The 13291-nt window shown below is 35.2% G+C and overlaps 2 protein-coding genes across 2 annotated transcripts; one reads left to right on the top strand and one right to left on the bottom strand.

Moving 5' to 3' along the window:
• Window positions 1-2432: 2432 nt before the first annotated feature.
• On the bottom strand, window positions 2433-3333 carry LOC105561022 (chymotrypsin inhibitor-like). The gene is made up of 3 exons (XM_012010642.1): window positions 3221-3333; window positions 2983-3089; window positions 2433-2800 (listed from the first exon to the last, which is right to left on the bottom strand). The coding sequence occupies exons 1-3, from the start codon at window positions 3267-3269 to the stop codon at window positions 2720-2722; spliced, it is 237 nt and encodes a 78-aa protein (XP_011866032.1). The 5' UTR covers window positions 3270-3333; the 3' UTR covers window positions 2433-2719.
• A 3148-nt stretch (window positions 3334-6481) lies between these two features.
• Window positions 6482-7599, top strand: LOC105561021 (inducible metalloproteinase inhibitor protein-like). Its single transcript, XM_012010640.1, has 3 exons — window positions 6482-6637; window positions 7021-7130; window positions 7352-7599. Exons 1-3 carry the CDS (start codon window positions 6586-6588, stop codon window positions 7439-7441), a joined length of 252 nt encoding a protein of 83 aa, XP_011866030.1. The 5' UTR covers window positions 6482-6585; the 3' UTR covers window positions 7442-7599.
• Window positions 7600-13291: the final 5692 nt, after the last annotated feature.

Below are 13291 nucleotides of genomic sequence, written 5' to 3'. Positions count from 1 at the left end.
TTTCACGTGATCTTCAAGTTACTTGACGGTAAAATCACGTTGAACATACAAATTCTTATCCGACGCATAATTATAAAAATCGTTGATTTATAAATATGCGTCTTATTAATAATTAAATTACAATAATGTTGACTTATGCTTTCTTCCAAGATCGACAACGTTCGTCAACGGTCAAATCACGTTCGAAGCACAAGTTCTCGTCTAATCACTTCAGTTAAGCAACGTTGAGCGCGGTTAGTACTTAAATGGGTGACCGTTTGGGAACACCGTGTACTGTTGGCAATTTCTTTTTTTTTAATTCACTCATTTCACGTGATTTTCAAGTTCTTGACGGTAAAATCACGTTGAACATACAAATTCTCATCCAACGCATAATTATAAAAATCGTTGATTTATAAATATGCGTCTTATTAATAATTAAATTACAATAACGTTGACTTATGCTTTCTTCCAAGACCGACACGTTCGTCAACAGTCAAATCACGTTCGGAGCACAAGTTCTCGTAGCGATGTACATAAAACTATTAAATTCAAATGCGGAATATCCCATGTTCAATTGCGTTTGCGGATGATCTAGTGATCTACTATATGGATAAATGGCCTTCTACCATCGAGGCTAAATTGCAAGATATGTTTGGGAGAATCCACTCATACTACATTATTCATACTACATTTACAATAAAGTTTGGACAATATTATAGCAACATTTCAAAACTATTGTGAACAATCTTCTAAATCATTCTGTATAGCAGTACATATTTGTTTTTGCTTATGAATGGATTTATCATTTACATGACGTATAATTATTACAGCAAATTTCAAATTTTTTTGTATATGTTTCCTTCAATATATTCTATAACTTAAATATAATTTATTTTTTATTTTTAAAATAAGACCATAAATTGAGAGTCTATCGAGAACAGTTTGACTTGTAGTTTTTCTAAGTTTTAGTAGCAAGGTCGATGCATTAGGTTTGATAAGAATACAATTTTTTTCCAAATTACGGATATTAAATATACAATGTCTTTTTTTGTAATAGAACGGCAACGTGTCAATAATGTCCTTGTTACAGTGCAATGCCTATTATAAGTGCTCTTTCAATGTGTTTTTTGTAGATTAAAATAATTTAAATAGTTCGGAATTTTCATCATAATGCATTTTTCCGACAAATAATTATCTTCCGTAGCCTTTATATACTTGATAAGAGTACAATGTTTACAATTTTCTAATAAATTACAAGTATTAGACATAAAGTGTTTTTTTTCTTAATAAAACAACGCATAAAATAATAAAGTATTTGTTACAGTTTGTATTCCCTCAAAATGTTTTTTAAATTGTATCTGCATTTTAAAAAATTAGAATAGTTGCATATAATGTTGTCATGTACATTTTATTTCAATACATTGTGATTAATTTTTCTTGCATTTTTTACGCCAGTATCATTCTGTCCTTCACTCATTGTCAGTCGGTTACTTAACTTTAATTTCTCTTACTTGAACGTTTTATCTTTAGTAGCAAGGTTAGGTGCATTATGTTTGATAAGAATACAATTTTTTTCCAAATTACGGATATTAAATATACAATGTCTTTTTTTGTAATAGAACGGCAACGTGTCAATAATGTCCTTGTTACAGTGCAATGCCTATTATAAGTGCTCTTTCAATGTGTTTTTTGTAGATTAAAATAATTTAAATAGTTCGGAATTTTCATCATAATGCATTTTTCCGACAAATAATTATCTTCCGTAGCCTTTATATACTTGATAAGAGTACAATGTTTACAATTTTCTTACAAATTACAAGTATTAGACATAAAGTGTTTTTTTTCTTAATAAAACAACGTATAAAATAATAAAGTATTTGTTACAGTTTGTATTCCCTTAAAATGTTTTTCAAATTGTATCTGCATTTTAAAAAATTAGGATAGCTGCATATAATGTTGCCATGTACATTTTATTTCAATACATTGTGATTAATTTTTCTTGCATTTTTTTACGTCAGTATCATTCTGTCCTTCACTCATTGTCAGTCAGTTACTTAACTTTAATTTCTCTTACTTGCGAACGTTTTATCTTTAGTAGCAAGGTTAGGTGCATCATGTTTGATACAAGCGCAATTTTCTTCCAAATTACGGATATTAAACATACACTGTGTTCTTTGTAATAGAACGGCAACGTGTCCATAATGTCCTTGTTACAGCACAAATTCTTTAATCTTCTTTAGGTATATTTTTTCGCAAACTGTCAAAATGTAATCGTTTCGTGGTTATATAAATAATTGCATTCATTTCTATATTTTTACATATTTTCTTTCTTCTTTATTTTACTTTTAATTTATAACAATATTAATTACTTACAAATATATAAAAATACGAATTGTATAAGGTAGAGCATGTTTTTCGTTAAGGAAGCCTTAAAAAAGGTTTAACAGATGTAAGCAATTCTTATTTTTTTATTAAAAATTTTAGAAAGAACATAGATATGTAATATTAATACAGAGACGAACATATTAATAATCTTATCTTGTTCGACTGTTAGTCAATATATACATATATAAAAACCACCAGTAATATGTCAAATCTAATGCATCTTAAAACTAGTATGTTAATTAGCATTATTTTTAGTTAAATCAAGAATTTGAAATTTTAATTAAAATTTTTCCAAAAATCTCGTGTCAAGCAAAATTTCTCAGCTCCTCAGTAAGCTCACATTGGTTAATTTTTAGCAGTCTGAAGGGGACACACATGCTCCTGAGGAATGTAGCAAAAATCCCTGTCTGCACTGACATCCTATTATGCATTGCTGAAAAAAGATAACAGTGTCAGAATAGTATTAGTAAAAGAATAGTAAAAATATTGATATAATAATTGTAAGATACATAATTAAAGAAATATTCCACACTTAATCATCCAGCGTTTTCGCTTGAAAGGAAGTAAATACAATTGTCGACGGTATTCACGTATTCGGCAAAATGAAATAAATACCATAGTGCAGGCTTGAGGTTGCGGCGAATTGCAAGTTGGTTGACATGCCGATCCACAATTGGTCCACTCTTGATTTCTCGGACACCGGCGTTGCGCGATAGTTGTGCCTGAGAGTTATACAAATTACGATCAAGTCTACTTATAATATGAAGTTAAAATTTAAAAAATGACATCTGAAATTTGAAATATCCTCAGTCGTAGAACTGAGGAAACGTAACAAATTCTTGTGAACACTTACTGCAAAACACTCCAATCATTACAAGCAATACGAGACTAGCGCGAGACATGATTAGTAATCTTTGCACTATTATTTCGTGGACTGATGCTACTCATGTAAGACGCGCTTTTATATACCATCAACTTTGTTAGCTAACCTTGAACACACACGTCTGGTTTTGAAAATTATAATCTACTATCTAACTTATTGCGTCAGCGTCTGCATTCGCTGGCACATACATACATACACGTACAATCCGTGTTTATTATCGTTAGCGAAAACATTACGTAGAAGTCCAGCGTATAAATTTTGTCATAATGTGAAGAAATATTATTAATGGCACTTTAACAACGCATAATTGTTACGTTTATTTTTATGCGCCATGTTACTACTTTTATCTTACATTTTTTATTTGCTAATCGAAAAGTAATCTCAGATTCGTTACTGCACATTTCAGAAACAGTGATTATTAGAATAAAACATACACTGAGAAAAATTTTCATCGGATAAACCAATTAAATAGTGTTTCCGGTGGTTGATTTTTCCGATTAAATTATGGATACATCCGATGAAATTTATCTGATGAAATGTAGTTACCGACGAAATTTTATTAATAAACCGATCACATTTTTCATCGAATATACAATTTAATTGGATATATCCGTTTGTTATTATGTAATTGGATTATCCGATTATATTTAATCGGACATTTTTCTCAGTGTATCAAAGGAAATCTCTCTGTGTGTTTTAATTAAAATATGTATTATCCGCAGCGGCTCGTTAGATGTCTCATTTTCTTTATTTCTCGGATGGTACTCCCCATCCATGTATACCGCTATTGCGTAATCGCGTTACGTTTTTCATCTGCCAGCGATTAAAGATCAGTCGGTCTGATAAAAAGTGGCAAGATTTCACGTAAATACGTGGTCGTTACAATTTTTGAAAAAGTAAATTATTAAATTCCGACGTTCAGCAATTAGAATCGGGAGGATACGGGCAGGATGTAACTCTCGTTCGATCAATCGGAAAGTTTCGGGCTTGCAAAACGTGTCCACTTTGTCGGCGTAAGCTCGACAGTCGCTCAATCCGGCCGCTTTCCGAACACGCTTTTACCCTAAATGCCATTTCGCCATCGGCGAGATGGCCCAAGTGAATCAGTCTGACTCTCAGTCTGACCCTTCTGCTCTCCCTCGTTCTCCTGGCACATACTTTTTTTTTATTCTGCGTAAAGAGTGCTGAGAATCGAGTATTCGGCGATTCAAATCGAATTTATTAGATGGGGAATTGAATTATTGTCTGCGCGTGCCACATTCTTCGATCGAAGTATTTTTTTCCTTTCTCAAATTGGACTTGGATAACTTGAATAACTTTAAGATGATTGATGATGATTTTCACGTACTTGCCTAGAAAATCATAAAAAGCCCATCTGCAACGTCTGAAAAAGTAAATCTATCGACTTATTTACACTGCTGTCCGCGATGTAAATACCGAATTCTTCGTATCAAACGTGATTCTTGCGAAAGAACTTATCTTATTTTTCTCCCAAGAGGCGAATGGCTGCAGTCGTGATTACTATATCATGCAGGAATTCGAAGAAACGAACGCACGAACGAAAATGGCTTTCAACGGCGGGCCGACGACTTAATTACTTGGAAAACCCGGCATGTAATTGTCCCACGTACCATTCCCCCATTGTCTCGATTGTCCTATTCAGCATTTCACGACGCACCACCCGGCTCTGACAGCGGAAAACTCGATCGGGGATCCTCGAGATTTCCCGCTCCTTCGCTTGCCTTCGCTTTCCGGTCAACCTTCGTACTTGCTCTCACCCTGTGCCCTATTACGCTGCTTTCACCGCCCAACCTTTGTATCGAGCAGCAAGTAGACGATAACTATCGTGACTCTGTCCCACTGACCCCATCGTAACTTTACTGACCGCAATCCGACAAGAGATATGCACAAGTCACAGAGTATCTGAACTAGATATTCCAATAAGTTTATTCCATGTCAACGCGGAATGCATCATTATCATTTGCGTTAATAATATTAATAAAATTAATTAATTTTGTAAGCTACAAGATTTTGTTTCTGCTGTATTTTATTATTATTATGTTTTATTTTCTCGTATTATACAAGCTTCTTTTTCTATCATTAACATACGTAAGATATTATAAAATTTCCTTATTTATATAACAATTTTTCGATAATTAAATATTTCGATAAATGAAATATTATACATATATGGAATCTAACATATAAAGCATCAAACACACACGTAGTACAAATAAGATATCTATCTTATTATAAACTTTCACCCGCAATAATAAAATATTATTGAACATGTGTATATTAACGTTAAAATAACGCACATCTAATTTGCTAGTGAAGGTAATTAATAATGACTCTTTTTTCTCATTGCTCACGTCACGCGCGCGTAAAAATAGAGGTGCAAAAAAACAACGGGTTATGACATAATCCAGTATAAAACACACCGGTTTCCTGAGATCCAAGATAGTCTGCGTATCGTTATAAGAAGGGGAATCACATTGTCAGGTAAACAATATCTCTATTATACTTTGGCCTTCCCCGATCGTGCGCATGTCACACATGAAGGTGACTGAACGAATCAACTTCGGCAAAGAAAAAGATGACCTCCCAGATGCGTTGTCATTACCGCCGCTTATTCAGCGGCAGACGCGAGATTATCTTTAAATAACTTCGTTCGTCTCAGGTGTGAAAAAAAGGTACATTTGCAAAAGGAGTTTATACATATGTGAAACATTACAAGTTAAAACACACATTGTACGCATACAGATATTTGCTTTGATATAAATTTTATATACTATTAAAGCTAACAAACATATCGCTATAATAAGAAAAGTGACACAAATAAATATATAAAATTTTTGATTTTTGTAATTTATTCACTCGAAAACACGTGCTTTTATTATAAAAAAAAAGATCAGCTGTGAGAATTATATTTAAAAATAATGATAGTAAAAGAACGTTTAGAAGAAAAAATTTTGTCATATTATAACGAAAGATTTATCAAGGCAAGAAAAGGAAAAATGATAAAAACAATGTAGCAGATGACGCAGTTGTAACTGTGAAGAATCAACAAGCAGGCTTAAAATTTTAAACTCGTTCTCCTGTAAAATTGACTTGTATTTCTAAAAATGACTTGTATTTCTAAAAATGACTTGTATCGCTAAAAGTGACTTTTTATCGCTAAAAGTGACTTTTTACCGTTAAAACTTGACTTTTATCGCTAAAAGTGACTTGTGTCGCTTCAACGAGAGGCAATATATAAGGTCCTTGAAATGACGAAGTCGCACCAGTCGTGAAATAGTCGAAGCTGTGAATCGTGTGTTGTTGGAAAATCCATTATGTCTCGCTCGATAATCATATTACTCGCTGGATTGGCGATACTTTCTACAGGTAATTGCACATCTAATCACACTATTGATTTTCATTTTATAAAAGCATTGCTGATATGCATATAAATAATAAATGTTTTTTGTCGGAGATTCTTTATTTCACGGCTTAAGCCAACGATACACGATATTACTTTTCCTACCGGATTACTTACGAGAGCCAATCAGGATTTAGTTTTAAGTCACTTGATCTAAAACTCTGCATCCTTATTGATTCTCGTAAGCAATCCAGTGGGAAAAATAGTATCGTGTGCCGTTGGCTTTACTTGTAAGCATAAAAATTAAGCTATATTTACAACATATAAAGTATTGTTAGAGGACTAATTCCTTTCTTCTTGTATTAATACGATGCATTATAATAATACATGAAATCTGATCGCTTTTCAGTCACATGCGCAAAGCCTACCTGTAATCGTCCAAATGAGGAATATCAATGTGGATCCGCTTGCCAAACAACTTGTAGCAATTTAGGCCAAACTTGTCCTATAATAAACATCGTAAAGAAACCGTTCATAAATAAATCAATCATTAACGCGTTAAAATTCACTTTGTGCTAGTGACATTTATTCTTAATTCCGAGAATTTAAATGGCTCTTGTAATGAATACTTACAATTAGTAATAATATGATATGATTAATTTGTAAAATGTCAGAATGTTAATATAATTTAGGTCTTTCTGTTCTTGATTAATATTATTAATCTTACTAATTTCTTCCAGAAATGTAACGATGCTTGCTATTGCAAGGAAGGATACGCGCGGCGTACGAATGATAACAGTCCATGTATCCCCAAAGCAGACTGTCCTTGAATTAAGAAGATGACGAAGAGGCAGCAGATATATCAAAAACTTTTCACAAAGAAATAAAGTATATCTGTTATTACTTTAAATAAGTATGGTGGAGGGAAGAGGGCCAGTGCGAGCCAAACTTTAATATAATACTTTAAATAAATTGTATAATTTTGGTATCGATTGTTCAATTTTTACGATATTAACAGTCCTTTTATCTGGGATTATATCGCCAATATATTTCAATTGGATATAAACAATTTAACTTGTAAAATAATAATTATTGTTTTAATAATTATTATAATATAATACATAAATAATAAATAATAATGAATAAATAATTGTATAATATATAAATAAATATATATTATATAAATATATATAAAAATATTTTTAAAGTCTCTACTTTTCCTCCCAGGTATCTATTATTTTTAAATATTTGTAAGATACAATGGTTGTTGTACAATTTAATATTACATACATTTGTTAACATAAATAACGTGGTATACTTTTCATGGCGTCACATTTCTCGAGGAGATATTATTTGTTGCATTTCAAATTAGATTTTAGATAAAATGGAACAGGCAGATAAAGCAACCATCGCTACAGTAGAAATGATTGGACTTCCTAAGACATGGTATAATACATTTAGTCAACATCATATAAATGCTAATAAAATGCTAATAGAACTTTCGGAATCGCGAAAACGCTTCTCACTCTGCCAACAAGAATACGCAAATTAATGACGAAAACATATATTGTTATCAGCGGCTTAAAAAATCTAGATTATAACTACAAAAATTACTTATATAGCATAAGAGATTAATCTTCATGTTTCAGATATTAAATTATTTCTATATTTTTTATTTGCTACAGCTTACGCGCCTTGCATAGTAGGAGGGAGCATAAATATACATAAATTTATATATATTAAAAATATTTACATCGTGTTACTGTTATCTATTCGCTTTTATAAAAGTGATCATGCAGGAGGAAAATTAAAACACAAGAACTATCGGTTTTTTTTATATTTTCTTGTATTATATGATGTAATATCTTTCTGCATCCTATAAAAATTTTTCAGCATATTATACGAACGATTATTTATTTTCCACATCTATTACGTCGCATTGCGCTGACAATGATTTTATAAAGTAACGACCTTGCACCATGATCGTCTAGGTATAACAGGCAAGTGAATACATTTTCCGCGCATCTTCCTCGGTGCACCGAGCGCAGATTCGAATGAAGCCATTCTTCCGGAATATTGTTCGCTAACAAGATAATAATGCTCGACTCGAAGTACACACGACGGAAGTCGGAAACCCCGCCTTTCGACGGGATCGGCTTCGCGTTTGCTTTAAGCCGCTTTTCGGATTAGCAAAGCTTCTCCACAGTCGTCCGGTTACTGACGGCCCGCTACGCCGAACGAAGTAACTGGGCTCGTCGTTCGAACGCACAATCGCGTAAGTCAAACAGTTTGGCCGATGTTCTGAAGAGGTGCTCCAATATTTGGTCTCGTAATGTAATCCAGAAGTCGAGAGAGGACAACGTTCGGAATGTCCCGTGCCTTTCCCGCGCCTAGGCGAACTCCCGTCGAATATTGTGGGGTAGCTACGAAATTTTCGGCGCGATTCTCCGCATAGACTCGCCGTGATATTTAGCGACGTGGCTCGCGTATTAAAATGCGCTGGACAGTGTGCGATTACGAAACCGTCGCTTACGCGAGCGCGATTCATGTGCTCTGTCGATCGCATTAACGCCGCGGGCGATCGGCGCACGATGCACGATGCGAGAAACGCGGAGGTACACTTGGTTTGAAAAATTTGCGTGCACTCGGTGCCGGTAATAAAAGGAAAAGGAACGTTTATAAAACGTCCGACAATTCTCTCGGCAGTTTCTTGTATTTTTTTTTCGGAATTTGATTCTTGGAAAATCTAAAATATTTCGATTTTTCCGCGTATGCATTCTCAAATGTTTGTATTATATTTTTTATTGTATCATATTATTTCGTACATTGCTCTAATACAGTAATGTAATAATTATTGCAATTTGCTCTTTACGTACCTAAAGTGTTGTGCATAGATGATTTTAAAATTAGCTAGATAAAGATAAGATAAGAATATATAAATTTATCTTAGATAAGATAAAGATGATTTCGTTTTTAATATATCTAGATAAAAGATAAAATCATATGATAATTCATCTAGATAATTTGCAGATAATATTTTTAAGACTTCATGTAAACACAGTAGAAAAAGTTATAAAAAAATTATAGAAAAATTTAAATTATAAAGGGGGATATAGAATATATTCAGGTTAAGAGGATCCCGTAGCATGTCTGTTTTACCGACATTCGTAGTTCTAACCTATCGTCGTATTAAATTCATGGAATCAAAAATGCTTGCGTACAATTACAGTATATGCATTGATGATCCGGGGAAACTCCAATTTGATACAAAAAATGAGTAAAAATTACAAAATTCATATATCGATCACATATAACCGTGTAGACGAACTGTCAACTCCGTCATACTTGTGCTTCGTATAAAAGTTCTACAACTTGTACTCACATGAAACTGAGTTTCCCCGGATTCGATGACATGTAGAATTACTGTGAAACCCTCTAAATTGGGATTAGATGTTTAAAATAAGAGTATAGCTAGAATTAAACTTTCGTGTTTATGTATGGGTGTGATGTATCGTAGTAGTGTGTCCGTGTGCTCATGTATATGCTGCGTTTCGTGTTTAGATGGCGCACACCATCAAAGGCCTCGACCTTGGGGGATCCTCTTAAGTTATATGTATGACACACACATAAATGCATGGTCTACAACGCCATCCATATTTAAATAGTGTAACTGTTAAGTATTTTTATGTGGCTAACCTTATGTGGCCCTAAACCAAATTATCTGTACGTTATCTTAGATAATTTAGTAAAAATAACACTTTCTTTCATCTAAGATGCAGATATAGATAATACTTATTTTTATTATCTATATAAAGATAAGATAACGCTAAAATTTTATCTAGATAACCATCTATATAATTTTATTTAGATAATAGCAAACACTGCGTACCTTTGATTTTAATTATTGGATAATTTCTTGAATTATAGATATTTAAAAATTAAAGATAACATAAAATTTCTGTAATATTTTTGTGCGCGCATACATTTTTGCCGTTTGGCATTGGACAAGCGTAGTCCAGTGTAACTTTTGTGAGTAAGTGTAGTTGGAATGAAACGCACACGTGGTGAATCCAGCTCGAGTTTCGCATGCCGCACGACACGTGCGACGATCGAAACCCTCTCGTGCCAGGAGAGCGAGCGAAAGAGAGGGGCAGATTTCGTTGACGTACACCAAGAGAGCAAGGAGAGATGGACGCCGGTGCCTGAGGGGTTGCTCGAGTTCCTGCCGGCATTTGTTTAATTGGGAACCGACATGGTCGCCATGGCACCCCTCTCGATCGACCATTTACCCGTCCATATGAAATCTCTTCGAAATTCACGAGCGGCGCATGAAAGCTGCTCGTAGAATGCAAAAATCTGCCCGTTCATTTTCCTCTTTCTTGCAGCTTCGCGCGAAACTGCAAGAAATTCAATAAACGGGAAGAATCGTGAAAATATTTTACACAACTTTATTTTTCCCCTCGCTCGGGGTTTATTAATATAACATTTGTAGTTGAATTTTCGAAATTGTAATTTATCAAGTTTTAGAGACGTGTACCCTCGTGCAATATTACGAGCTTATAGCCCTTTGTTAGTTTACGTGTCGTGCAAGCTGCTATCGTGAAGGCCGACCACGAGGGTGGGATTGTGAAATTTTCTCTAACCAAACATGGCCGCCAGATCAACCCTCCACAAAGCGACGTCGATGCGAAACTCCCGCTGCCCTGCCGGAGGTCTCGTTGCAAGGAAACGAGGGTTGAATTCGAAATGGTGCTCAGAGTACACGTTACGTACTGACGCGTATACCATTATCGTGAATTTATTTCCGCGCCTGATTATACCACTGATTCTCGCTGTAAAACTAATAATAATACGCCACGAGAGTAATAGAATTAGTATTTTAATGAGATTTTCCATTTCGCGACGTGACGTTCCCTTTATAAACGTCGCCAGCGTCGAGAAGAAAAATGTTGGACTGAACGCAACACGTGGGAAACAAAACGTTCAATATTTCCTCCGTTCTTCAGAATCGTTCGTCTTCACTGCGATCTTCTTGAAATTTCGTGACGTAAATACATCGTCCCCGGGGGTTCGGCGTGGTAATCTGACAAAATGTAAATACTGTTCGCTGTATGAATATTCAATTAACGGACAATAGCTGTGCAAACTGGTATGCTTGTTTGTACAGGCTACTGAGGATCATCTGCACAATTATCGAAAGCGTATTCTAACAACTTTCGTTTCTCGAGGCGGGAAAATCTCTCCGGTGATAACATTATACCACAGAGAGTGACTTATGTCATGTTTACACATTTACGTCGTGCTTCTTTACGGCGTGTAACTAATAGTTAACGACGATTATATAAATTTCGACAAGTTACGTAAAACTGCACGCATTATTATTCATGATTATGCATCCGGTTGTTATTTTGGCAACCGAAGGACTCAGCGATGTGACTCACGAGATCTTTTAGACATCGTGTTTCGTCGTAATTAGCAGCATTAGGCTCTCAGATGACTATTTACCTACCGTTTACGCAATGCTAAGAATTTCGATATTCACACGTAACATTCGGCCGAAAGGAGGAAAAAATTTCTATTGTCGCAAGTGGCTCGTTATCGCTTTTTCTCCGAGATTCTCTACTCTATTGTTGACGTCTTTCTGAAATAAGCGTCCACTCGGCGTACCAGCAAATAGATTGGAGAAGTAATTGGATTCCTCAAGCTCTGTCCTAAATAGACAGTTGATTATTACGATGTAATATGAAAGGTCCGCAGAAAGAAGTAGGAGTTTCTTTTTTAACCAGAGAGACTTGCAAATGTGATGCATTTTTTTTAACAAAATGTGCAAAGAACCTGTTCTGATTTAGCCGCGGGAATAAATTAGAAATAAACGTCGCGGAATCAGGCAATAACGAACGACAAATAATCGTATTTATTCTTGCACTGCGCGAAGCCGCATACTTGGGTACCAAAATGCTTATGCGTGCCGTGAGAAGATGCAAGAAATTGCCGATTGTGCAACACTGTCTTAAAAAATTTTTTGCACGTTGTATACACAACTAATCCTTAGCAATTTAATCGGCTTGTCACTTCGTACAGCCGGTTGACATTAATTTCGGACTTACAATTAGACGACGTCAATTCTTTTTCCTTGTTTCGATCGTGTCATTGAATAAATTTCACTGTTCGAGACACGATCGCGATTTGCAGAAGGCGGCACATGACATTTACACCGCGCCTACATTATCGCCGTGCGACACGCGACGCATAGTACCATACGCGCGGCGAATAATTCATCCTGGCCTCGTACATCTTCGGGACTTTATCTTGGGAAAAGGGTGAGCACATTCCGAGCGTCACGTTGTTCTAGCCCGGCAACGTGAATATCAAACGGCGGACTGCGTATAACTCACAATCAGTAAACGCGGAGTTGCGTATATAACGGCGCTCGAGTAGGTGATAAAGAGGGCAAATATCGTGGGATGGTTGAAAAATGGGAGAAGATTGCAATACGGGGCATTATTATCGATATGGCAGAAGCTATCGAGAGTCCGGACCTACAGGGACGCTTGAAGCCGGCGCGCTGTGGCGGCAGGGTTGACGCGCGTCTAAGGCAAGCGAGGCGGAAATCCTCGTCGAGCTTGACGTAATCCTGACATTATTGTCTCGATGTCGGTTCAGACTGTCGAATAATCCCG

The sequence above is a fragment of the Vollenhovia emeryi genome, unplaced genomic scaffold (genome assembly GCF_000949405.1).
Source record: "Vollenhovia emeryi isolate VEMERY1.0 unplaced genomic scaffold, V.emery_V1.0 DF939214.1, whole genome shotgun sequence".
NCBI lineage: Eukaryota > Metazoa > Arthropoda > Insecta > Hymenoptera > Formicidae > Vollenhovia > Vollenhovia emeryi.
This window is presented reverse-complemented; position numbering and strand designations above follow the sequence as displayed.

Bases quoted from the DNA above. Each gene is read 5' to 3' on its own strand.
- LOC105561022 (XM_012010642.1), bottom strand. From the start codon at position 3,269: ATGTCTCGCGCTAGTCTCGTATTGCTTGTAATGATTGGAGTGTTTTGC. The intron at 3,090-3,220 runs GTAAGTGTTCAC...TATAACTCTCAG, and splicing joins AATGATTGGAGTGTTTTGCA to GCACAACTATCGCGCAACGC. The intron at 2,801-2,982 runs GTATTTATTTCA...ATCTTTTTTCAG, and splicing joins AACCTCAAGCCTGCACTATG to CAATGCATAATAGGATGTCA.
- LOC105561021 (XM_012010640.1), top strand. From the start codon at position 6,586: ATGTCTCGCTCGATAATCATATTACTCGCTGGATTGGCGATACTTTCT. The intron at 6,638-7,020 runs GTAATTGCACAT...ATCGCTTTTCAG, and splicing joins ATTGGCGATACTTTCTACAG to TCACATGCGCAAAGCCTACC. The intron at 7,131-7,351 runs GTAAAGAAACCG...AATTTCTTCCAG, and splicing joins CTTGTCCTATAATAAACATC to AAATGTAACGATGCTTGCTA.